This window comes from Glycine max, chromosome 4 (assembly GCF_000004515.6).
Source record: "Glycine max cultivar Williams 82 chromosome 4, Glycine_max_v4.0, whole genome shotgun sequence".
Classification (NCBI taxonomy): domain Eukaryota; kingdom Viridiplantae; phylum Streptophyta; class Magnoliopsida; order Fabales; family Fabaceae; genus Glycine; species Glycine max.
In genome coordinates, this window is record NC_016091.4 from 49,668,516 (window position 1) to 49,693,091 (window position 24,576).

The window sequence follows — 24,576 nt, forward strand, 5'->3', positions numbered from 1 at the left end:
TGAAACTACGTTTTCGCTAGTCCTCACTTTATAGTGACAACTATCACATTTGGGGGTGTGTTGAAAATAATTCAAAGAGGATTTAGAAAATATAACTTTGTTAGTAAAACAAATTAAATCCTACTATTAGACAAGGGGGTGTGTACAGTACAGGTATAGACTACGACTCCCCTTAATGTATGACCTGTTTGCTTCTATAAATTTATTTTTCATGTCATCGTTTATTTATTAGTCTTGATTGTAAGTTGTGTTTACATTACAAGAAACGCGTGTTTTAACATCCATTAAGTAGCATCGGCTTCGACTCTAACACTACTAGCAACAGTTGAGCAATGCAAGTCTAACACAAAGTTAAAAAAAAAAAACATTTATTTATAATAATTATATTATCCGATTCAGAATTGTGTGGACTGGAAACTCCTCTGTCCCCAAACAGGACGATGAAGGAACTGGGCTTGGTTTCAATGATGCTGATGGCAGAGTTGTTGGACGTGATCGTCAACACTCTAAGCAAAGCAGCCATGAAGAAGGGCATGAATGACTTTGTATTCATCATGTACTCCAATGCCTTCGCTGCATGCCTCCTCCTTCTCTTAGCCTTATTCTTTTATAGGTATCATTACATATAACCCATATTATCAACTTATGTGTTGTTGGCTTCTTTTTTCTAATTTTGCTTTTTGCAGGAAAAGAACACTTCCGCCACTCTCCTGTAACACCCTTGGCCTATTCCTTGTTGTTGGCATGCTCAGGTACTTATTTACTTCACTTAGTTACAATTACAATTTGAGTTTCATGAAGGAATTTATGGTACTTCGTGTTCCCTTTTTTTCCCTTTGTCTTGCCTCTTGCAGTTGCATTAATCAGTCGATCAAGTTTTTCGGCATAGGTTACAGCTCTCCAACTTTGGCCTCAGCACTGTCCGATTTGGTGCCCGCCTTTACCTTCATACTTGCCGTCATCTTCAGGTTCTTCAAACTTTACTACTTTTATTTGTAACTTTTGTTCTTTCCTGCCACACATAACTTGAGATAGTATTCTTAACAAATTTTAATCAAGGGCGCCATGACTTGTGAAACTTGAGATTGACCCATCTCAACATTAGAAATGAAATCTTACAATGATAATTCCGTTCGGATTTGACTCTTCTAAAAGTAAGAATAAAATAAATACATAAAACAAATCATCCGTTGATAATTTAACAGTCCATAATTTATTAGAGTTTAATTTCTATATGTAGTTATTGTAAAAATTTCTAGAATATCGGCCAATTAAAAATCAGGTTATTATATGTGACATTTTGTGATTATATAATAGTGCAAAAGATCTTTAGAGTGTCAGTGCATAACTGTGCTGTCTGTGCAGGTAATATCGACTTAAACCGAAATTACTTACTTTCATCCTCGAAATTGAGTTAGTTACTTTAGAGGAACCTAATCCAATTCGTAAAAGCTAGGATTTTTCAGAAATATTAGTTTGGAATAGGTTTTGTGGGTTTGCCATAATTTTCTTGGTTAATCCTGAAACTTATTTTGGTAATTGACCCTACAGGATGGAAAAATTAGATTGGAAAGCTAATAGCACTCTGGCCAAGTCCATTGGCACAGTGGTATCGATCGCTGGGGCATTGTTATTGTCTTTGTACAAAGGCCAAGTCATCATAAATAATAATCCACCTTTTAAATTGTTCCCTCAAAAACTTGTCTCATCCATGCAATTTGACTGGGTATTTGGGGCACTGTTGCTTGCAGCTCATAGCTGTTTTCTCTCAATAAACTACATTCTTCTGGTAATCAATGCAAATCTGAAACACTTTTTGGCTTATGTGCAACAACAAGCATGGCTCCAAATATTGATTTTTCTTTTACTTTATTATTTCTAGACACGGATAGTGAGAGAATACCCTGCAGAACTGGTGGTGGTACTCAGTCGCATTGCATTAACATCTATACTATCTGTTCCTGCTGCACTGATTTCAGTAAAGGATCTAAAAGCTTTGAGACTGGGGTTTAATATGGAGCTTATAGCTATTGGATGTTCAGTAAGAATAGACATGATACTATTTCCTATGTCAACATAATTCTTCTTCTTCTGACTTGGAAAGTTAACATGATCTTCTTCTGAATGCAGGCAATTTTTGTCTTATCCTTTCGAGGTGTTATCCATATATGGATCATGGGGAAGAGGGGCCCTGTCTATGTTGCAATGTTTAAGCCACTCGAAATTGTCTTCGCAGTCATCTTGGGGGTTACTTTTCTTGGGGACTCTCTTTATATTGGAAGGTATAACTCAGTGTTTTGTTAGAGAGTTATTTTCTTCTTACATACTTCACATTATTTTGTTAAAATCCATTTTCTTCTGTCACTCTATATCACACTTTTCAGCTTATTTTATACTTCTTTCTTTTCTCCATTTATGTCTACCTTATTAGTTGTATAAGAAGTTGTAAAAACCGTAGGTAGGAATATAATTTCTCTTATGTTAACATGTTCAATTTAAAACATTTGTTTCGGGTCTAATTACAAGGGTCCAACTTTATGTACAGTGTGATCGGAGCTGCCATAATAGTTGTTGGTTTTTATGCTGTTATTTGGGGGAAAAGTCAAGAGAAGGTGGAGGAAGATTGTACAGTCTGCAGCTCTGAGTCATATGATAATGAGGTCCCTCTTTTACAGAACAAGAGAACGGGGGAATAAAATCTTCAGGAAATGATTTATATACTTTCTGCTTGTAAGCAAAGAACGATGGCAGAAAAATTTCAATATTCTTGTTTCCTCTAAATCTGTTTCCCTGGGCCTGCAAGAAATAGATATTGGTCACCGAGGACATGAATAGAAAGATTGCATAATTTGCACAAGATATTGATTTTTTGGGTGCCACTTATTCCCTACATCCACCGAGAAGGGTCAGAGCGGATTACAATTTTCTGCCATTGCTGAGTTGAATGCACACAAATATCAATCAGTTTGACCTTTCCTTCTTTATTTGGTTCTTGTGGACTTTCGGATTTCACCTCCAGTTGTTGTATAGATCGTCTACCAATATTATGGAATGTGCTGTGAAATAATTAATTTTAGTTCTTAACAAGAGAATCTACAACAATGCATAATTTGTTATGTATGTGAAGTGTTGTTTTTGTTATCAATTATTGTAGTTATTTTATGTTTATTCATTTTAAAGGAATTAAAATGCATATGGGTGTGTGGGGTTTATTGATAATGAAAAATTTCACCTCTTCTCTTTACTTATTCAGATTTGTGTTAATGTTAATATAAAACTTTCAATTTAGTATAACAAAATCATAAGAAACACACACTCCAATTGAACCTCAAAACTTTGAACCCTATATTTTACCCTTCCAATGTTAAATCGGAATATAAAAAAAATGTTAAATCAGAATCAAAAGCATTGGAAAATAACAATATTGACCTAACCAATCTATGAGATAGATTTCATTTACATAATCTGCTACGAAACAAAATTTAATATATTCTCACCTCATTCTTGCAATATGAAATACTATTTGCAAATAATATTACTGGTTATTTAAGTTGGATCCACACGTAGGCAACTTTAATTACATTAGTTAGAATATCAGCAGTTATTTTTAATTGGCACTCAAACACTTGCATAAGTATCATTAATTAGGTGCTAGAAAAAGCATAAGGAGGCCACAGAGAGTTGGACAGAAGAGGAAGAGGATCCTAGGCAAGTCCGTCAACTTAAAGATACTTCTATTATTATGTCAATATTAATTACTACTAATGTCAGTCTGGTAAATAATGACAATTATATGTCTCATGATAAAAAATATTTGAGATTTTTTTGCTTATTTGATTCTTTTTAATATTTCATTGGGATTAATTACTAGTTCAAATTTAATACAAATTTATGTTTTTTTTTGGAATTGGTTAACATTTTAGAGGAATATAATTAATTTTTGTGATTGATATAGAAATGAGTTTTTAATTTGATTGATGGAATAGAAATAAAAAATTTATACACCTATTAAGTAAAAATTAAAAAAATTGTGAATTTATATGAATTTTTTATAAACACAACTTTTTAGCGATTCTAGCTTTTTTAGGAATATTTATAATATCTTTTTTTTACAAACCAGCTTATTCCTATTTACAAAATATAAATGCATTAAATTTATTTTTAAAAAATATTCTAATAAAAACGTTGCTGATGATTTTTAAAATGTCATATATGATTGGGTCATGTTGTACCTTTTGGTTGATTTCTTCCGAGGCTTGAAATTATTGCAAAAGGCACAAAACACATCTATTTGATTTTCTTTTTTTTCTCCTATCAAATCATATTATTTTTATTTTATATTTACTTCTTTTCTCTCTCAAGGTTAATTAATATTGGGATGTTAACAATTTTTTTCTATCATTTTATAGATATTTTAAAAGTTTTTTTTTTTATCAATAAAGGTTAATTATTAATATTTTTTTAAGAGGAGATAAACCTGCTAACTTTCCCCCCGTGCTCGCTAATGTGCGAAAATTGCTCAACTTGAGTCATTTTCACTAATATTGTCCCATACAGAAACAGATCCTAATCCACTCTCAACTTGACTCTAAATAAAGTCATAGAAAAAGCTGTTGTTTTATCACCAAGCATCTTCTTGCGTGTAGCTAACTGTGTTCACTGGAAACTCCTCTGTCCCAAAGCAAAGCAAAACATCATATTCAAATCACAATGAAGGAACTGGGCGTGATCGTCAACACTGTAAGCAAAGCAACCATGAATGCCTTGGGAGCCTGCTTCCTCTTCCTCTTAGCCTTAATCTTTTATAGATATCAACTATCAATTCATAACCCTTATTTTAATCAATTCAATATAATTATCAACTTTTGTGGTTGTTGAATTCTTTTTTCTAATTTTGCTTTGTGCAGGAAAATAACACTTCCGCCACTCTCCTATAACACCCTTTTTCCTGTGTCTTGCTTCTTGCAGTTGCAGTAATCAGTCGCTCAAGTTTTTTGGCATAGTTTCAGCTCAGCAATCTCTGATTTGGTGCCGGCCTTTTACCTTCATACTTGCCATCATCTTCAGGTTCTTCTTACTTCACTACTTTCTAACTTCTGTTCTTTCCTGCTTCACATAAGGTTCACAAACTTGAGATAGTGCTCTCTTAACAAATTTTAATTAAGTGCACCACCACTTATGAAACTTGAGATTGTCCCATCTCAGCATCAGAATGAACTCTTACTAATGAGAATTCCATTTGGATTGACTCTTCTAAAGTAGCTTAGAGTAAAATAGATCATCTCGATATATCTCAAGAAAATCATCTGTTGATATTTTATCATATCCATAATTTATTAGAGTTTAATTCTTATGCATCTTAAAAAAAAAAATTACACCGCCAACCAATTAAAAATAACCGTTAGGTATAACTTTTAAGCTTATTGGTGTAATAATCAATAAACTTATATAAGCTAATTGGTGTAATAATCAATAAAATTATACCGCCAACCAATTAAAAATAACCGATAGGTATAACTTTTAAGCTAATTGGTGTAATAATCAATAAACTTATCTTATATCATATTTTATAATCGCATAATATTGTAATAACTCTATATGCTAGTACATATGTAATAACTCTCTATGTTAGTATATATGCAAAACTCAATTTATTATGCATGTACAGGTAATGTTAATTAATTAATTATTTATTTATTAACGACTACTGTATCCTCTAAATTGAGTTACTTTAAAGAACCTTATCCCAATTCGAAAATGCTTGAATTTTTTAGAAATATTAGTTTGGAATAGCTGATGTGGGTTTGCCATAATTTTCTTGGATAATCCTTAGACTTATTAGGGTAATTGACCCTACATGATGGAAAAATTAGATTGGAAAGCTAGTAGCACTCGGGCCAAGTCCATTGGCACATTGGTAACAATCGCTGGGACCTTGATAATGTCTCTGTACAAAGGCCAGGCAGTCATAAATAATAATCCACCTTTTAAATTGTTTCCTCAAAAACTTGTCTCATCGATGCAATTTGACTGGGCATTTGGAGCACTGTTGCTTGCAGCTCATAGTTGTTTTCTCACAATAAGCTACATACTTGCGGTAATCAATGCAAATCTGAAACACCTTTTGGCTTATTTCCAACGACAAACATGGCTCAGCATATTGATTTTACTTAGTCTTCTTTCGTATTTCTAGATACGGATAGTGAGAGAATACCCTGCAGAGTTGGTGGGGGTACTAATTCGCATTACATTAATCTCTATACTATCTGTTCCTGTTGCACTGGTTTCCGTAAAGGATCTAAAAGCTTTTGAGACTGGGATTTAATATGGAGTTGATAGCTATTGGATGTTCACTAAGAAAAGACATATACTATTTCCTATGTCAACATAATTCTTCTTCTTGTGACTTGGAAAATTAACATGATCTTCTTCTGAATGCAGGCAATTTTTGTCTTATGCTTTGGGGTTTACTTTTCTTGGGGACTGTTACGAACGTAGATGATCATCTTAGAATTTCAGGACTAGGGGCTTCCTAGGAGAGAAAAGTAAAAGGAACTTGTATTATTTTCTTTAATGCCTCTTTTACTTAGTACATAGGTGCTTATATAGACAACATATAAAATACTGTCATATAGAGACAAATATCCAAAAGATAACAAAATAACAGAAGAGAGAAATCACATGCAATTGGCAGACAGGATATTCTAAGCTAGCCAATATTACAAAGCCAACTCAACAATCCTATAACAGAATTGGTTAAATACAATTATCTAAATGCTCTCCTTCATAACAGGGACTCTCTCTATTGGAAGGTAAAAATCAATGTTTTCTTAGTTGATTGAACTTAATTTTGTTAAGAGTTATTTTCTTCTTACATATTTCTACAATATTTTGTTAAGATCCATTTTTCTCTTTCTGTCACTCTATATCACATTTTTCATCTTATTTTATACTTTGTTGGAAGAAGAAGAAGATTTTATTTCATTTGCCACACCAAATACAAGAATATGATCCCCTATTTATACTAAAATAGAGTGACCACTCACATAATTTACTTATTCAATAATACTAAATGCTCACATAATTGCTTATTCAAGACTTTGTAACTCACAACCTTACAACTTTCATCTTCCACAATTTAAGGCTCATAAAACTTGTTATTATTATTTTTCTAATTAATATCTAACATCCTCCCTTAATTGGAAAATTCTTTTGCACACCAAGTCTTGCTCGCAATCTTCGAAAATCTTCAAATTTGAGAGGCTTGGTGAAAATATCCGCAACTTGATCTTGAGTTTTCACATGAGTCAATTCTACTTCTTTCTTGGCAATGCACTCTCTAATGAAATGATACCTTGTATCTATATGCTTACTTCGTTCATGGAACACCGGATTCTTGGCAAGCTCTTGTGCAGATCTATTATCAACATAGATCTTTGTGCTTTCCTTTTGCAACAACTGAAGTTCCTTCAACAATCTTCTTAGCCAAATGGCATGACATGTGCAAGAAGTTGCAGCTACATACTCGGCTTCACAAGTAGAAAGTGTCACAATGCCTTGCTTCTTAGAACTCCATGTAAAAACACAATCACCCATAAAAAATACAAATCCGGTAGTACTTTTTCTATCATCAACATCTCCGGCAAAATCACTATCACAAAATCCCACAAGCTTATAGTTATTGGAGGGAGAATAAAACAATCCAAAATCAATTGTACCTTTCAAGTAACGAAGAATTCTTTTTGCGGCTTTTAGATGAGGAGAGGTAGGAGCCTCCATAAAGCGACACACAACTCCCACCGCATATAGAATATCGGGCCTTGTATTGGTTAGATACCTTAAACTCCCCACAAGACTCTTGAAGATCGTGGAGTCTACCTTCTCTCCTTCATCAAACTTTGATAACTTCAAGCCACCTTCCATAGGTGTGTTCACGGGATTGCAATCAAGCATATTAAATTTCTTCAACACTTCTTTTGTGTACCTTTCTTGTGAGACAAAGATACCATTCTCCGTTTGCTTCACTTCCATTCCCAAGTAATATGACATGAGTCCCATATCTGTCATATCAAATTCACGAGACATGGACTCCTTGAAGTCTTCAAACAAATTTGGGTTATTGCCGGTAAAGATAAGGTCATCCACATAAAGACAAATAAATAAGACATCACCATTATTAAAAGTTTTAACATAAAGAGCATACTCATTTTGACAACGAACAAACCCATTGTCTTGGAAGTACTTGTCAATGCTAGTATTCCATGCCCTCGGTGCTTGCTTTAGACCATACAACGCCTTGTTCAATTTCAAGACTTTTCCTTCTTGACCTTCGATGACAAAACCCATTGGTTGTTCAACATAGACATCTTCTTCAAGATAGCCATTTAGAAATGCCGATTTTACATCAAGCTGAAAAATTCTCCACTTCATTTGAGCTGCCAAGGAAATAAGAAGACAAATGGTTTCCATGCGGGCAACCGGTGCAAACACTTCATCATAATCAACTCCATATTGTTGCTTATAACCTTTAGCTACAAGTCTTGCTTTGTGTCTCTCAACCTCTCCTTTTGCATTCTTCTTGATTTTGAACACCCATTTGACTCCAATTGCTTCATGACCTTTGGGAAGGCTTGATAACTCCCAAGTGTTGTTCTTCTCAATGGCTTTGATTTCTTCTTCCATGGCTTGTCTCCACCTTTTGTCTTTCATTGCTTCATCAAAGTTTAAGGGTTCACTGTCAACAAAAAGACAAAACAAATCATTTATAACTTCAGTTTCATCATATAATTCTTGAATATTTCTCATTCTTCTTGGCCTTTCACTTGAACTCCCTTCGGAAGATGATGAGGCTTCATTGGTTGAAGGAGTTGGTGAAAGTGCTGGAGTTGAATCATTTGGAGTCAAGGCTTCTTCATCTATTTCTTCAAAGTACGGGAAAAAAATCATAAGTGTCTTCTTTCTCCTCCCAATTCCATGTGCCTTCTTCATAGAACTCGACATCTCGGCTCACAATTGTCTTTCCATTGTTTGGATTGTACAATTTGTAGCCTTTTGAGCTTGCATCATAGCCAATGAACACATGTTTCTCACTCCGATCATCAAGCTTGAATCTTCCTTGGTCGGGTACATGAGCATATGCAATGCTCCCAAATACTCTCAAGTGATCAACTCTTGGCTTCACTCCACTCCATGCTTCTTGTGGTGTTTGATCTTTGACATTCTTTGTTGGGGAGCGATTGGACAAATAAACGGCACATGCAACAGCTTCGGCCCAAAATTCCTTTGGCATATTTTTAGCCTTCAACATACATCTAGTCATATTAAGAATAGTTCTATTTTTTCTCTCCGCTACCCCATTTTGTTGTGGAGATCTAGGAACCGTTAGAAGGCGACGAATCCCATATTTTTCACAAAATTCATTAAATTCTTTTGATGTGAATTCGCCACCTCTATCGGATCTTAGAGCTTTGATTACATAACCACTCTCCTTTTCCACAAGAGCTTTAAAATTTTTAAAAGCTACAAATGCCTCAGATTTTTGCTCTAGAAAATAAACCCAAGTTTTTCTACTATAATCATCAATAAAAAGCAAGAAATATTTATTGTTACCACATGAAGGAGGATTGATTGGGCCACACACATCGGTGTAAACAAGTTGGAAAGGCTCCTTTGCTCTTGAATTAGCTTCTTTTGGAAAACTCCTTCTTGCATGCTTTCCAAGGAGACATGCTTCACACAATTGATTAGGATGGTTGATTTGAGGCATCCCTTTCACCATCTTCTCCTCTCCTAAGGATTTTAGTGCTCCAAAATTCAAGTGCCCAAATCTCATATGCCAACACCATGATTCATCTTTTATGCTAGCCTTCAAACATTTTGCTTCATTGGTTTTAATGTTCAAAGTGAACATTCTATTTCTTGACATAAACACCTTGGCAATCAAATTAGAATTTTTATCTCGAAGCCATAAACAACAATCTTTCATATGAATTTCATACCCCTTTTCAACAAGTTGTCCCAAACTCAAAATATTGCTTTTTAGTTTAGGAACATAGTAAACATCCGTGATTAATTTGTGAGCACCATCTTTTAAAGAAATTAAAATGGTACCTTTTCCTTGGATTTGCACCTTGGAAGAATCTCCAAAAGAAACATTTCCTTTCACCTTCTCATCAAGTTCCACAAATTTCTCTTTGCATCCACACATGTGATTGCTTGCTCCATTGTCAAGATACCATAAGCATTTGTCTTCCTTCTCACCATTATTAAGTGATAGTAGTAGTGTTGACTCTTCAACTTCTTCTTTATCATCAACAAGATTGACCTTCTCTTCAACATTTTTTCTACACTCCCAAGAGTAATGGCCATATTTATGACAATTAAAACATTCAACATTAGATTTATCATACCTCCTTTCATATGCTTTTTCATAATTGTTTCTACCTCTTCCTCTTCCTCTTCCACGACTTCTAGTGGATTGATGGCTCCTCCATTCATTATTGTCAAAATTATCACGATCTCCTCTTCCTCCTCTTCCTTGGCCATGACCACGTCCACGACCACGTCCACGTGCTTTTTGACTACTTTCTCCTCCATTTTCTTTCAAAGAAGCTTTGGCTTTGAGGACTTGCTCCAATGGCTCATCATGTCTTCTATTGAACCTTTCTTCATAGGCTTGAAGAGAACCCATCAATTGGTCTACGGTCATTGAGTCTAAATCCTTAGACTCTTCAATAGCACAAACCACATAATCAAATTTAGCGATTAAGGAGCGAAGGATCTTTTCTACCACACGAACATCTTCCATATTTTCTCCATAACGCTTCATTTGGTTCACAATAGCCAACACCTTGTTGCCAAAATCTGAGATAGATTCAGATTCCTTCATATGCAATGATTCAAACTCTCTACGTAGAGTTTGTAGGCGCACCTTTTTTACCTTATCAACACCTTCAAGGGAGGTTTTCAAAATCTCCCATGTTTCTTTGGATGTGGTTGCATTTGACACCAACTCGAACATAGCTTCATCCAAATCTTGATGGATGAAAGTAAGTGCTTGTTGATCCTTCTTCTTCGACTTCAACAAAGTCTCCTTCTCATTTGGTGACAAAATAGCCTCATTTTGAGGTTGGGCATAACCTTTCTCTACAATCTCCCATGCATCTTGAGAACCTAACAAGGCTTTCATGCGACGACACCAATTATCATAATTCTCTTTGGTAAGACGAGGGAATTGAAACATACTCAAGCCATTGCTTGCCATCTCTCAACTCACAAAGTATTTCTCTCTCAACTCACAAAGTGTTTCTCTCTCAACACTCTAGAACTCAAGCTCTAATGCCACTTTGTTGGAAGAAGAAGAAGATTTTATTTCATTTGCCACACCAAATACAAGAGTATGATCCCCTATTTATACTAAAATAGAGTGACCACTCACATAATTTACTTATTCAATAATACTAAATGCTCACATAATTGCTTATTCAAGACTTTGTAACTCACAACCTTACAACTTTCATCTTCCACAATTTAAGGCTCATAAAACTTGTTATTATTATTTTTCTAATTAATATCTAACATACTTCTTTCTTTTCTCCTCGCATGTGTACTTGCATGTGTACTTTAGTTGTATAAAAAGTTCTAAAAAAAACCATAAGTAGGAATAAAATTTCTCTTTTGTTAACATGTTCAATTTAAAACATATCTTGTGGGTCCAAGAAGGAATATAATTACAAGGGTCTTAACTTATTTTATGTACAGTGTCATCGGAGCAGCCATAGTAGTTATTGGCTTTTATGATGTTATTTGGGGGAAAAGTCAAGAGAAGGTGGAGGAGGACTGTGCAGTCTACAGCTCCGAATCATACGATAATGAGGTCCCTCTTTTACAGAACAAGAGAATGGGGGAATAAATTCTTCTGGAAATGATACCACAAGTTTCAATGTTCTTGTTTCCTCTGAATTTCTTCCCTGGAAGAGCTAGATATTGATCACCAGGGACATGAATAGAAGGAATGATTAGTATATATATAAGAAAGAATGAGAGATACTGAACATCCAATATGAATAGGAAATTAATATTGTTCAAACTTTTAAAATTATAGATAAATATGTATAAATTTGCTTCTAAATATACATACATACATAAAAAATAAATAAATAAATAAATAAATATATATATATATATATATATATAATATTTAGAAAGAATGAGAGATACAATATTTTGGATGTAGAAATAATTTGATAATAATTTATGTATTTATATATGCTTACACATCATTCTGAATTATTATATATCTGTGATATTATCTTTAATTTTTACAGATTAAAAAAATTATAGACTTGGACACAACTAGTACTTGAGTATTTCTCCTTTAATAAAACGTTGCTTTTTTGCTTTTAAAAGAAATATGTATTTATAAAAACTTAGTTGCCTTAATTTTTCTTTAAAGAAATTATATAAAGTGTTGATGAGATTTTGTTTTCCAAATCGTCAGGATAACGTGTGCATTCCCACCCTCGTGTTGGTCTCATCAACACACATTCTACCATACACTCTACTCTTGTCGGTTCACTTGGATATGTGATATGAGAATACAGCAAACAAACACTTGGAAGTCATCTCAAACACATGTCTACAAACTGAAAATTTCTGTCCTTGTTACAGAATCTAGATTTTTTATTTATTTGAGAAGCCAAAATGAATTTTTTTTTATCTATAATATAAAACTAAACATGTAAACAATTATTTAAAATCACGTTATAAGTAATATTTTAACACGAGTTTGGGTGATCCAATATGAATCTAAACCTAAATAAGTTGATAAAGTGAAATCAATACACACTTCCTTTCAGCTACTACAATTCTATCTCCATGATAAGGGTTTTTTTTTACTAGATCAATATTTAAATTTTCGATGTCTTCTTCGTCTTTCTTTTTCTTTGCTTTCAAACGTTATTTTTTCCTATCTCTCCACCTTCGTTTTCTTGTACTCATGCTCTTGGATTCAGAAATGTCATTTGTCTCTGGTGGATTCTAGAGAAAAGACACAGATTTCTGCCGACACTCCACACCATTAGGCAGTTTCCTCAATAAATGCTGGCCAGGGTGATTTGTTACTTTATTTTAAAACTATTATTGTAGAAAATTTGTGTGCAACCAACTGAATAATGCAACCTCATTTTGTGTACGTGTGTCTGTTGATTTCACATATTACGAACTAAACTACTCTGACACAGCCTACCTAACGAACGCATTTTTTAAATATGTTTTTAAATTTTATAAAATAAGCATGTTTTGGTATTAGTTTCTATAATTATTTTTCTCTAAAATCTAAAATTATTGTTTTTAGTCTCTATTAGATAATTGAATTTCAATTGTAGTTTCCATAAAGTATTTTCTTTGATTTTCATCCTTTTAAAATCTAAAATCTTTCTTTCTTAAAGTTTATTTTAAAATGACTTAAAATCACTCGTCACCTCTATATCATATAATTATGGTTCTTCAAAAAAAGTTTCCCACATTTAGATCCTCATGTTTTTTAATTCAACGTTAGTGTGTCATTGATTTTTATAATGATAACATGACAAACACCTAAATATGACATTAATAGTTTGTTGTACATAAATTAAAAAAAATACTAACTTATAATTTCAATACACTAATAATATCATGTCAGAATATGTATTAGACTATCATCACTAACATGTCACGTTAGAAATTCATGTTAAAAAAAATTAATCATACACTCATAATGAATCAAAAGCGTTAAATTTTAAAAACATTATCAAACGTGCAATGAATTTTTTAAGGGAGTATAAAACTATACAATCATAATCATAAAATTATATCGACTAAAAATGGATTTATGGCTTTCAGAATGGATAGATAACACTTATTTTATTTATTTATATTTTTTTAAAATATCATATGTTGATATTGTACCACAAAAACTAATAAAATAACCATTTGAACATTTGTTAAACACATGAACAGTGTCATATAATAATAAAGATCCAAGATTTTAACTATTCAAGAAATAGTAACTAACTTTAAAATTTTATAACTTTAAAAGAATTAAAAATATATTTAAGTCCTTATTCATTATTTAATAATAGAAATATTTTCAGTTCCCATAGCTCCATACTTTGAGTCATTTTCATTCATCTCTACTTGTAGAGTGTAGACTAGCAACTAGAAAAGCACACCCTTTTTCTACTCCAAACTCATACTGAAAACGGATGGATGAGAAGTACTAAGCAACTTCTTCTGCACGAGAAATTCCTTCATCGCCAAACACAATGAAGGAACTGGGCGTGGTTGCAATCCTGTTGTCAATAGAGTTCTTTGACGTGATTGTCTACACTGTAAGCAAAGCAGCCATGAAGAAGGGCATGAATGACTTTGTGTTTGTCATGTACTCCAATGCCTTCGCAACTTGCCTCCTTCTTCCCATAACTTTTATCTTTTATAGGTATCTCCATCAAGACTTCTTTTTCCTTAGCACTTTATAGTAATGAATTCTAGACATATTTCATTGCCCTCTTATCTCTCTTCTTTCTTATCGTTTTGACTTGGCAGGAAAAGAGCTCTTCCTCCACTCACATATTTCATAGTTGGCCAATTATTTATTAATGGCTTCTTAAGGTAAGTATTTATTTCAGCTACTGTATAAACTATAATCAATTACAATTTTAGTTTAACTTTTCTAATCTCTTGTGGATTTGGTTTTCTTTTACTCCTTTTTTTTTTTGCTGTCCTTTTATATTTTTTGGTACTTTTGTGTCTTGCAGTTGCAGTGTTCAGATGCTCAGGTTTTTTGGAATAGGTTACGGCTCTCCCACTTTGGCCACTGCAATGTCTGATTTAATCCCTGCTTTTACCTTCATACTTGCCATCGTCTTCAGGTTTTTATTACTGCTCTCATTTGTAACTTCTGTTTTCTCTTGAAGGCACTGAAACATATCAAAGAGCATGTGACTTAAGAAACTTAAGATCTCAGCAATGAACCCTTGCTAATTATTCCAGTGATAAGTGCAACCAATTTCCAAAGATATTAATTTGGAATACCTTATAGACTTAGGCTCTGTTTGGTTTAGGGAGGGAGAAGAGAAATTTTGTGAGACCCATGTGGGACTTACACCTTTTACATTCAAATTTAATTTAAAAAAATTATCTTTTATTTTTATTCTCTCTATTTCCATCCACTAAACCAAAGACAACCTTATAGTAGTAGTCTTGCATAATTTTCTAACTAATTCTCAAGCTTACTTTTTTGGTAATTATCCTTACAGGATGGAAATTTTGGATTGGAAAACTAACAGTACTCGGGCCAAGTCCATTGGCACATTGGTATCAATCGCTGGAGCCTTAATAATTACTCTGTACAAAGGCCAGGCAGTCATAAACAATCATCCATCAAATAAATTGTTCCCCAAAAAACATGTTTCATCTGAGCAATTTGACTGGGTAATAGGGGCAGTGTTGCTTGCGGGTCATAGCTTTGTTCTCTCATTGTTGTTCATAGTTCAGGTAACCAATGCAAATCTCAAACACCCTTTTGGCTTATTTGCAAACAAGACAATAAAAATGCTCAAAATCTTGATTTTACTTTTACTTTCTTTGATGTTTGTAGACATGGATAATCAGAAATTACCCTGCAGAGCTTGTGATAGTGCTCACTCGCGGTACATTAGTTGCTATGCTATCTATCCCACCTTCACTGATTTCAGTAACGGATCCAAAAGCTTTGAGATTAGGATTTGATGTGAATTTGATAGCTATTGCATTGCAAGTAAGAATAAATGGTGATACTATTTCCTATATCAGCATGAGTCTTCTATTTCTTGCTCTGAGTTTCAATTAACTTGATCTGCTTCTGAATGTAGGCAATTTTTGGTGTATCCCTTCGAAGTATTGTTCATATATGGGTCATGAGCAAGAAGGGCCCTCTCTATGTTGCAATGTTTAAGCCAATTGGAATCATCTTTGCGGTCATCATGGGAATTGCCTTTCTTGGTGACTCTATCTATCTTGGAAGGTATACGTTTCTTTCATGTCTCAATCATAAGAAAAATTGGAGGTGTGTCCACTTATGGACTTATGGTTTTATTAATGGGAACATTTTGTTTTCGTGTGAATGAATGCAATTTAAAAAATACTTTAATCTAAGGACTACAATTATGAAAGGGGACCTTTTGTTTGCATGTGTGAATGCAACTTAAAAATACTTTAGTTTTAGAAGGAATACAATTATGTAAGTATGGTTTTGTTTATGTACAGTGTGCTTGGAGCAGCCATAGTGGTTATTGGTTTTTATGCTGTTATTTGGGGGAAAAGCCAAGAGCAAGCAAAGGAAGAGTGTGAAGTTTATGATGACTCGGAATCATACTCACCCGTTGTCCCTCTTTTGAAGAACAAGAGAATGGAGGAATAGAATCATAACAATCATTTAATTTCTCTAGCTTTAATATAAATGTCTCATGTAATATTTTGAAAACAGATTGAATTAATAAAAAAAATTTAGTCGTAGTTTGGTTGATTTGAAACCTTAGTCTAATTTTCTAACAAGATAATAAAAAATAATCAGCTTGAAACACTCAACCAGTTTATAGTTTGATCAATAAAAAATAATTAAGGCAAGGCATGGTAAGCCTTTTCTATTTATGACTAGTTGGTTGGCTGATTGTTCCTTTCATGACGTGGTTCGGGATTCTTGGAGAGCTGTTGTTGGGTCATGGGTGGACTTCTTAATCAATAACTTTGAAGGAGGTGGGATTTAATCCACACATCTAACAATTGATTTTCTCTTGTGCCTTTAGTACTACTAACATACACTTTTATCAAACTCTCTAGTTAACTCATTAATTCTTATGAATTTAGAGTCTAATTCTATGTGAGTTAATTCATGTGTAAACTTTATTTCTAGTATCTATAAACTTTAAGTAAATTCGATAGACCCTCAAATTTAGCATCGAGTCAACAAGTTAGCAAGTTAAAAAAATTAGATCAAAATATAAGTCATTTTAAATTTTTTTTTTATCTATTTAGTGTTTTACATATTTTCATTTAGTGTGTTGTTCACGAATAAAAAAATTTTCACATTTAATGACATTAGACATTTGTTTTCTAATAACATCAAGCTCTTCATAAGAATGATATATCATTATTATATCATCTACAAATTATTATCTAGTAGTGATATATTATTAGCTTGATTTAAGTATTGTGAAATTTATGATTTACTATTTTACTTTATTATATTATTGAAATGTTTAATTAATATATTATCTATAAATATTCTGTTATTATTTTTATATAAAGTGAACTTTTATGATTTATACTTGTTGGTTTTATATATATAGAGATATATACACGTCTAATTGAAAGAGAATAAGTAGTAGCAGCCCATCAAGTAATGTAGACCAGGTCCTCCCATCTCTCTCTCTTTTTTTTTTTAATTTTTCAAATGATTTGTTGTTGTTTGGGGAGCCCAATGTAAATTAGAACTTAAAATAAATCAAAAATAATTTTCTTTATGTATATATATATAATAATAAATTGGATATAACGAAAAATAATTTTCTTTAAATGTAACGAATAAAAATTAAAGATAACAAAAATATTTTTTATTTAAATAAATGAGAATATTTATTTAAAAATAAATTATTATTATAAAAAAATATTTATTATTTATTTTTATATAAAAATAAAATATCTAATAAATTCTATTAAATGGTCAAAGTCTTTATCACATTTGCTACTAAAACTAAAATTAATGACTTAATGGGAAAACTTAGATACGATTTTTAAATTTTTGTTTTAAATTTTTGTTTTATGTTATTTTATGATTAATATGTCATTGATCCGAATGAAATTAAATTTAAATTTTAAATTTTTATAGATAAAAAATGTGATTAAGAGAAAAGATTTCTCTAAAATGAATGAATCAAGTTTCACATGAGTTTAATCATCGACAAAATAAATCTTAATCATTTATAGAACAAATGTTTATATTAAGATGAAACTCAAAATTGATTTATGAATGATACAAAAAGAATACATAAAAAATTGCATTTAAGTTTTATCCTAAAATTAATTCACTATCAAAATCAAATAAATATTTGCATTATTCTTTTTATTTTTAAAAATCTTATTTCTTTAATTATTTTTATTTAATATAATAATATTAATTAATAGTAATAATTTAGTAAATTATTACCAGGATATTGCCCATGAGAATTGTTATCAGCCCTGTACATGCTAGTACCTCTTTCGTTAACTGGAGCATTGGACAAAAACTAAACTGACGAAAGATATTCATACAAGTTTTTAAAATGCTAACCAGATTATGTACTTTTGGGTTACAATTTGACGTCAAAATCTATCAGAATTTTTCTATCATGTATGTGCAAAAACTATACTTTGTTCAACTGTTTAAGTGATGAACTACTACCTTCGCATCCTGGATGCTGACGCTTTGGATTGCAGATGTTGTCTCTTTCTGCTTGGCAAACCACTATCACTGACACTTCCTTCCCCAAGTCTGTCATGAACATCAGAAAATTCTGATCTCCATGAACGCAGGGCAACAAGGTAACTGTCATCCTTGACCTTGGTGCTTTTCCTCCGCTCGTCTTCGTGACGTTTCACATTTTCTGATATCTGATGGAAGGTTTTGTTAATCTTTGCAATACCCCTTTCGACAGGTTCTACCACATGTGAAACTGTAAATTTCATGTCATCAACAATCTGAAATAAAACAGCACAAACAAAACAGATGAGTTTGACAGATAGATGACTGAGAAAATTCAAAGGTTTGAAACGTTCAAGTGTTTCGTATCTCACAATTTCACCACTTCCAAGGACCACATCACGAACATTATGTGTAAATTTCATATTGTACAATGCCAATTTCATATGTGTAGAATTTAGTTAACAAGAAGAAAGACATTGATTATTCTTTCCCAGTAAGAGAGAAGAGTAGTGGAACAAAAGCACAATTGACCAAAATCCAACATACATATTGTACAATGCCAATTTTCACAGATTGATAGAAGTCAGGGCCAAGATACCAGTCTCTTAAGAAGCAATTTACAGGAAATGGATGCTCTACAACTCCATAAGCATATGCTTCTTTTAGAAGAGGAGTGCTGGATTCTGTTAGGCTCATACTTTCCATAAATTGAATGGTTTTGTCCTCACCACCTACAAGCAACCGTAGACAATTTTATATTAAAGGGCATGCCAAATTCAACATAATTCAGAAGTTGTGAAGTTGTATGACATCTTTTAATCACAAGCTATAATATTCAAGCCTCAAAGATTTAATAGGTTTTGATTTTTGAATTAGAGCTGAGATTAGAAAAGGGAGGAAAATCTCTTAAAATATCTCAATCATTACCCTTTTGCATATCTGGAAAATATAATACGCATGAATAATAACTACAACCAATGAAAATCATGCAGGTACACAATCTGTTTGACATACCTAAGCAAGCTATCAAGTATCTTTCAAAGCAATATAATGCAAAAGCCTCATAGCAGTCCCGAATAACTTCACAGTTAAATGCTGCACTGGAATCCAATAGTGACAAAAACTGCATCATAAAAACATCAGAACTTACTAGTTTACTGGATTAAAAAGAAACCGAAAAGAAAAACAACCAAGGCTGGATTATATACAGAAAGCAGGCACATTATTAATACATTCCTGGAAATAAAACCAAAGCTTTTCTGAAATTATATTATGAATTAAACAAGAACAAAATCTTTGAGTATGATATAGATAAAAAAAAAGAGGCAGTTTTATTTTCAATGTCAATATCAATTAGATATCATAAAAATCACTATTAGATAGTGGAACATTATCAAAATGAAAAAGAAAAAAAAAAACTTAAAAGAAACATATAACCTATGAAGAAGTGAAAAAACAGTATTATAGTCTGACCATGACAAACACACATGAATTCTTTAATCATCAAAATGTACAATTAGTCCTTTAGTTAATAGCAGTGAAGCTGAAAACCTAACCAACCAGCATGCACCAGTAGGTAAGTTCCAATATATCCAATGAGATATCAACAAAAGTTTAGCAAAACTAAAAGAGTTGCAAGTTGAAAATTATTTAGATTCCATACAAAGATGCTATGTAGATAGAACACATAGTATTTGGGATTTACTTAGCATCCCTTACCGATTCCAAGGCATAAACAGGAACCATTAAGATGAGACCAATCAAAAACTTCTGCTCCTGAATTAAAGGAAATATATATATATATATATATATATATATATATACACACACATTTAGAAAATATTATGAAAGAAAAGGAAAATGTAATGAAGGAAAGAAAATAGCTAAGTCAGTTAAAAGGTGCAGTTATAAGAAGCAGTAAGAAAAGAGAAGCTAGGCATTATATAAATAGTAAGTATAGTGGTGCAGGAAGAAAGATAAGATCCAAAAGAAAAGGAGCAAAGGAAAAAACCTCGGGCTGATTATAGGCAGCTAAATGCTCAAAAATTAGATAAGTTGAGAGAACAAGAGCTACAAGCACAAATATACTAGAACTGAAGACTGCCAAGGTAATAGTTCCAGTAGACTCCACACCTATTTTTAGTGGCCACATGATCCCTGATCTGCTAGTGGCCTCAACAAGTGTAAAAAGAAATATGGAAGAACATACAATATCCAACAAACCCATACACCAGAAACTTAGAATTTGTTGTAACAAATAGTCTTCCCTTGATTTGATCAATTCTATGCTTTACTATATTCCAGACAATGTGAAGGGTCTCCACTCCACAAAACCTTCAATTTTGTATAACTTTCCCTCCTTCTGTCGTTTCTGTATGGCAACCAGTACCATGTAAGATATATAGTATACAAGAAAACCACCTTTCTGGTACAAAAGCAATTCTTCAAATTCAACATGCAACTAACATAGTCCACCAACAGCTGACAATGGTATTTGCTTTTGATACATGTACAAAATCCAAATTGAGATAGGACAATTATCCTGCATTACAATCAAATAACTTAAGAAATAAGAAATAATATTAATATACATATATTAAAAAAGAAACTCCTAATTCTCTTTCAAAGCAAGTACAGGTAGCTCAACTAGTAAGAAGCACATCCACTGTAAGACTATGACAGAAGATTTAATGATGATAAATCTAACTACGAGTATAATAGGAGCATCCGTCAACAAAAAGATAACCCTAAGATGATCATCTCGTGGCTATTGAGAACGAATCAAATCAAATGGTTCTATTTCTTATTCTTAATGTTTTCGATCTCGGTTCTGTAGGAACAAGTCATAGAGATTGAGAAAAGTAGAAAAATAAAATATCAGAAACTCACAAAGCTCTAACAAGTGCATGTGCACCAGAAAACCAAAATCTGAAGCATCATTCAATTTCTACAGATCAAGATATCAATAACTCTCAAACTCTTAACTAAATGAAAAACTATATATAGTAGGGGTGGGGTGTAAACAGATTGGACCCAATCCAACCCAATTAGATTTTTGTGGGTTGGATTGGGTCATTGGATTGGTTTTAGTTTAATGAACCTGATTTAAATTGGATTGGGTGTAGGTTTGGAGTTGTAGACCCAACCCAACCCACATACAATTAAACTAATATAGAAACCCTAAGCTAAACACATTTCATTATCAAGGTAATACATTGTTTATCTTAAAATAATACATTATTTTTGAGTTTATCTTTTTCTGTTTATTTTCAGGTAATAACATTGTTTTATGAATGGTACTATGAGTATATATTTATGTTTTATTTTTTTTTTTCTGTTTATCATATGAATAGTACACTTTTTTATGAATACTGAGTTTTAAAATACCCATACTACTTTGTCAAAAAAATATTCTTACTATTTTTGAGTTTGAGAATTTTTTTCTTAAGACTTATGGAGGTGACATTTTTTTAATGGCCCAATCCGATAACCAACCCCAATTAAACTCAATCCAATCCAACCCAATTAAGTTTAATTGGATTGGGTTGAAAAAATAGACAAAACTCAACCCAACCGGACCACTTACACCCCTAATATACAAAGTGTCATATTAATAGGGTGATAGAAAAAGTCAACCACTAGAGAACTCATCTAGCATGCCATTTTTTATCAGGTATAGAAATTGGTGTCACAAAATAACCCAAAAAACTTTAAAGCATATAACAATATACTAAGTACAGTGCTAACCATTAGCTAGCCACCATCATATCAATTACCCTTAGCTAGACATGATCATAGAGCATAAGCAGGTCCACCAAGAGTGTCCAATAGCATCAATCTTATATTAAAAGTTTACATTGAAGGAAGGGGATCTAAATAACAGATGGGACACAAAAACATCCCACAATTTTTGTTAAGAAAGACAAAATAGCAAACTCTTTCCATTAAAAATGTAGTCATAATATTCTTAATTATCTCCTAATCCAAGATGGTTACATCAAATTATCTTAATGCATCCCATTGCAATATTGCTGCTATGCTGTGAAACAAAGACTCAAGACGACACCACCATTAGATGCAGAAGTGGTGCAGACCGCAGAGAGATTTCAAAGTATATATAATACCATGTCCAGTATTGTATATAGGTTAAACAACAAACACACTTGTTTCTCAAAGTTTTCAGTAACTTATTAGTATTCACAATTTCAAAGAGTACTATAATAAGACAAATATCAAAGAATAAAGTATTTCAAAACAATATTTCTACTTCTCACTAACAAAAAAAACGATGAATACTTTTTTTCGTGAAGATTACAACCTTGTTTCACAACAACACATAATTGCAATGCAGTTTATGGCATAAGCAATGAAGCGGTGATGCAGTACATACTTCAGCAAAGCAAGGTAAAAAAAAATTCGAAGATTAACACATAAAAAAGCTATTCTATAAGCAACCTTTCTTTTCACATTTCATCGATAAAATGCATTAAGCGGACAAGGCATTCAGCAACAACCATCGATTCTCAACCCAAGTAAAGAAACAAATAACGTTCCATTCGGAAATCGCGAAGGCGCAATTCACCGATAATTTTTTAACGAAACGCTACATTTTGTCATCGTCTGTCAGATAGGAGAAAAGGAGATGCAAAACAGGCCAAAACCCTAGACCTCCATACGAGTAAAAGAAACGCGCCATGCGCCGAAACGGAAATCGCAGCAGCAATAGGAACAAGGGAACGATGGCAATGACTTGCAGAAACCATGGAAGGAAAATTTAGGAGAGAGTTCAAACCTGCGTTCAGCATTTTCTTCTTTCTTTTTTTTTTCCGGGAAAATCGAGGTGGATATTTTCCAGAAAAAATAGAACGCAAGTGAAGGAGAAGCAATCGGAAAAAGCAATGAAGAAGAAAAGAAAAACAACGGAATTTTGCTTCGGTCACTAGTTGGAAAACGTAAATTACGATTTCTTTTTAATTTTTAATTCGTGAGAAAAGATAAGAGAGGGAGATGCTAACTTGACGGGAGCAAGAAAATGCTGTGGTCACAGCTGCAATCGGAGTCGTTGATTTTAATGGTTTTTCTTATTTGAGGTTTCTGTGTGAAGGCTGTGACGTTAAGAATATGACCGGCTGGTGAAATGGGAAAGCTTGATTGTGCCACGTCAGTTTGTGATGTGGAAACGAAGAAGAGGGCGAATGTTAATGAAATGTTGGGACATCAAATCAGAGAAATTATTGTATATTACAGAAATATTATTATGTTTATGATTTTTATCTAAGTTAAAAATTCAAAAAATTTATCAAAATCATGAACAAAATCATTCAACGTTATATAATAATTTCTCATCAAATTAGAGATAATAGAAAATGTATTATTTTTTCATCCTCTAAAAATTAGAGACAATAATAAAAAAATTATAATAATCCATCCACTTTATTTTATTCAACAAACCTAACTAAATCTCTTACCAAGGAGGTGTTCCTTCTGCCAAGGAAAATATTAAATGCATTCTCAATTTTTCTTTCATCTTATTTTTATATCATTATTTTCTTATATCTTTATGTTTATCATCACATCATTTAAGCATGGTCTTGCACCAAAATTATGTTTTACCTCATGTTGGAACTAAAATAATATTTTTTTTAACAATATCAAAAGAAATGTCTTTTGAAACGTCCGTTCAAGGCAAAAGTAACAAAGAAATGTCCTTTGAAACGTCCGTTCAAGTTCTATCTACGAAAAACCAAACATTCACCCATTCTTCTTGCCAAACAGTCAGAGGCAGAATAATGATTTCTGCTGTAAGTATGAAAAAATAAAAATAATATAGTAATTGATATGATAAGAAAATATATTTTTTAAGAAAACAAATTAGAGAAATTCAATGTTTTTTTTTTCTGTAGCAAACTCAATGTTAATATACAAATAATGATATGAAAGGTGTGGAAACAACGTAAATACTAATTTTCTTGATAAATCCAGTCATCAAGGAATTGGTACTATATACGTTAACAAAATCGTCGTGTTTGCTACGGATGCCTAATGATTAACAAATAGTCAAATATGTCTTGAATATTTTTAACTAGTTATATATACAT

The 24,576-nt window shown here is 32.4% G+C and overlaps 3 protein-coding genes across 10 annotated transcripts; 2 read left to right on the forward strand and 1 right to left on the reverse strand.

The window, feature by feature from the left end:
- Positions 1-268: 268 nt before the first annotated feature.
- On the forward strand, positions 269-3,169 carry LOC100500595 (putative nodulin MtN21 /EamA-like transporter family protein). Of its 2 annotated transcripts, NM_001249624.2 has the most exons (7): positions 404-613; positions 687-752; positions 855-968; positions 1,552-1,789; positions 1,883-2,041; positions 2,131-2,282; positions 2,546-3,169. In NM_001249624.2, the coding sequence occupies exons 1-7, from the start codon at positions 441-443 to the stop codon at positions 2,694-2,696; spliced, it is 1,053 nt and encodes a 350-aa protein (NP_001236553.2). In that variant the 5' UTR covers positions 404-440; the 3' UTR covers positions 2,697-3,169. The 2 variants fall into 2 exon arrangements, with proteins under 2 accessions (XP_025983858.1, NP_001236553.2); XM_026128073.2 differs by having other exon boundaries at positions 269-613; positions 687-968; positions 2,546-3,120.
- A 1,342-nt stretch (positions 3,170-4,511) lies between these two features.
- Positions 4,512-16,533, forward strand: LOC100781718 (WAT1-related protein At5g40210). 2 transcript variants are annotated; one of them, XM_003523348.4, is made up of 9 exons: positions 4,512-4,740; positions 4,908-5,067; positions 14,182-14,476; positions 14,584-14,649; positions 14,796-14,909; positions 15,297-15,534; positions 15,638-15,796; positions 15,891-16,042; positions 16,285-16,533. In XM_003523348.4, the coding sequence occupies exons 3-9, from the start codon at positions 14,304-14,306 to the stop codon at positions 16,436-16,438; spliced, it is 1,056 nt and encodes a 351-aa protein (XP_003523396.1). In that variant the 5' UTR covers positions 4,512-4,740; positions 4,908-5,067; positions 14,182-14,303; the 3' UTR covers positions 16,439-16,533. The 2 variants fall into 2 exon arrangements, with proteins under 2 accessions (XP_003523396.1, XP_014630451.1); XM_014774965.3 differs by having other exon boundaries at positions 4,532-4,740; positions 4,969-5,067.
- A 1,787-nt stretch (positions 16,534-18,320) lies between these two features.
- LOC100782254 (protein LAZ1 homolog 1) lies at positions 18,321-23,439 on the reverse strand. Of its 6 annotated transcripts, none has more exons than XM_014774967.3 (7): positions 22,934-23,438; positions 20,945-21,020; positions 20,490-20,849; positions 20,198-20,254; positions 19,493-19,601; positions 19,025-19,209; positions 18,321-18,753 (listed from the first exon to the last, which is right to left on the reverse strand). In XM_014774967.3, exons 3-7 carry the CDS (start codon positions 20,703-20,705, stop codon positions 18,454-18,456), a joined length of 867 nt encoding a protein of 288 aa, XP_014630453.1. In that variant the 5' UTR covers positions 20,706-20,849; positions 20,945-21,020; positions 22,934-23,438; the 3' UTR covers positions 18,321-18,453. The 6 variants fall into 6 exon arrangements, with proteins under 6 accessions (XP_014630453.1, XP_014630452.1, XP_040870994.1 ...); XM_014774966.3 differs by having other exon boundaries at positions 23,271-23,437; XM_041015060.1 differs by having other exon boundaries at positions 19,100-19,209; positions 20,490-21,020; positions 22,934-23,439.
- Positions 23,440-24,576: the final 1,137 nt, after the last annotated feature.

Bases quoted from the DNA above. Each gene is read 5' to 3' on its own strand.
- LOC100500595 (XM_026128073.2), top strand. From the start codon at position 441: ATGAAGGAACTGGGCTTGGTTTCAATGATGCTGATGGCAGAGTTGTTG. The intron at 2,042-2,130 runs GTAAGAATAGAC...TTCTGAATGCAG, and splicing joins TTATAGCTATTGGATGTTCA to GCAATTTTTGTCTTATCCTT. The intron at 2,283-2,545 runs GTATAACTCAGT...CTTTATGTACAG, and splicing joins GACTCTCTTTATATTGGAAG to TGTGATCGGAGCTGCCATAA.
- LOC100781718 (XM_003523348.4), top strand. From the start codon at position 14,304: ATGAAGGAACTGGGCGTGGTTGCAATCCTGTTGTCAATAGAGTTCTTT. The intron at 15,535-15,637 runs GTAACCAATGCA...TGATGTTTGTAG, and splicing joins CATTGTTGTTCATAGTTCAG to ACATGGATAATCAGAAATTA. The intron at 15,797-15,890 runs GTAAGAATAAAT...TTCTGAATGTAG, and splicing joins TGATAGCTATTGCATTGCAA to GCAATTTTTGGTGTATCCCT.
- LOC100782254 (XM_014774967.3), bottom strand. From the start codon at position 20,705: ATGGGTTTGTTGGATATTGTATGTTCTTCCATATTTCTTTTTACACTT. The intron at 19,210-19,492 runs GTATGTCAAACA...GGTTGCTTGTAG, and splicing joins ATACTTGATAGCTTGCTTAG to GTGGTGAGGACAAAACCATT. The intron at 18,754-19,024 runs GTATGTTGGATT...GTTTTATTTCAG, and splicing joins AAATTGGCATTGTACAATAT to ATTGTTGATGACATGAAATT.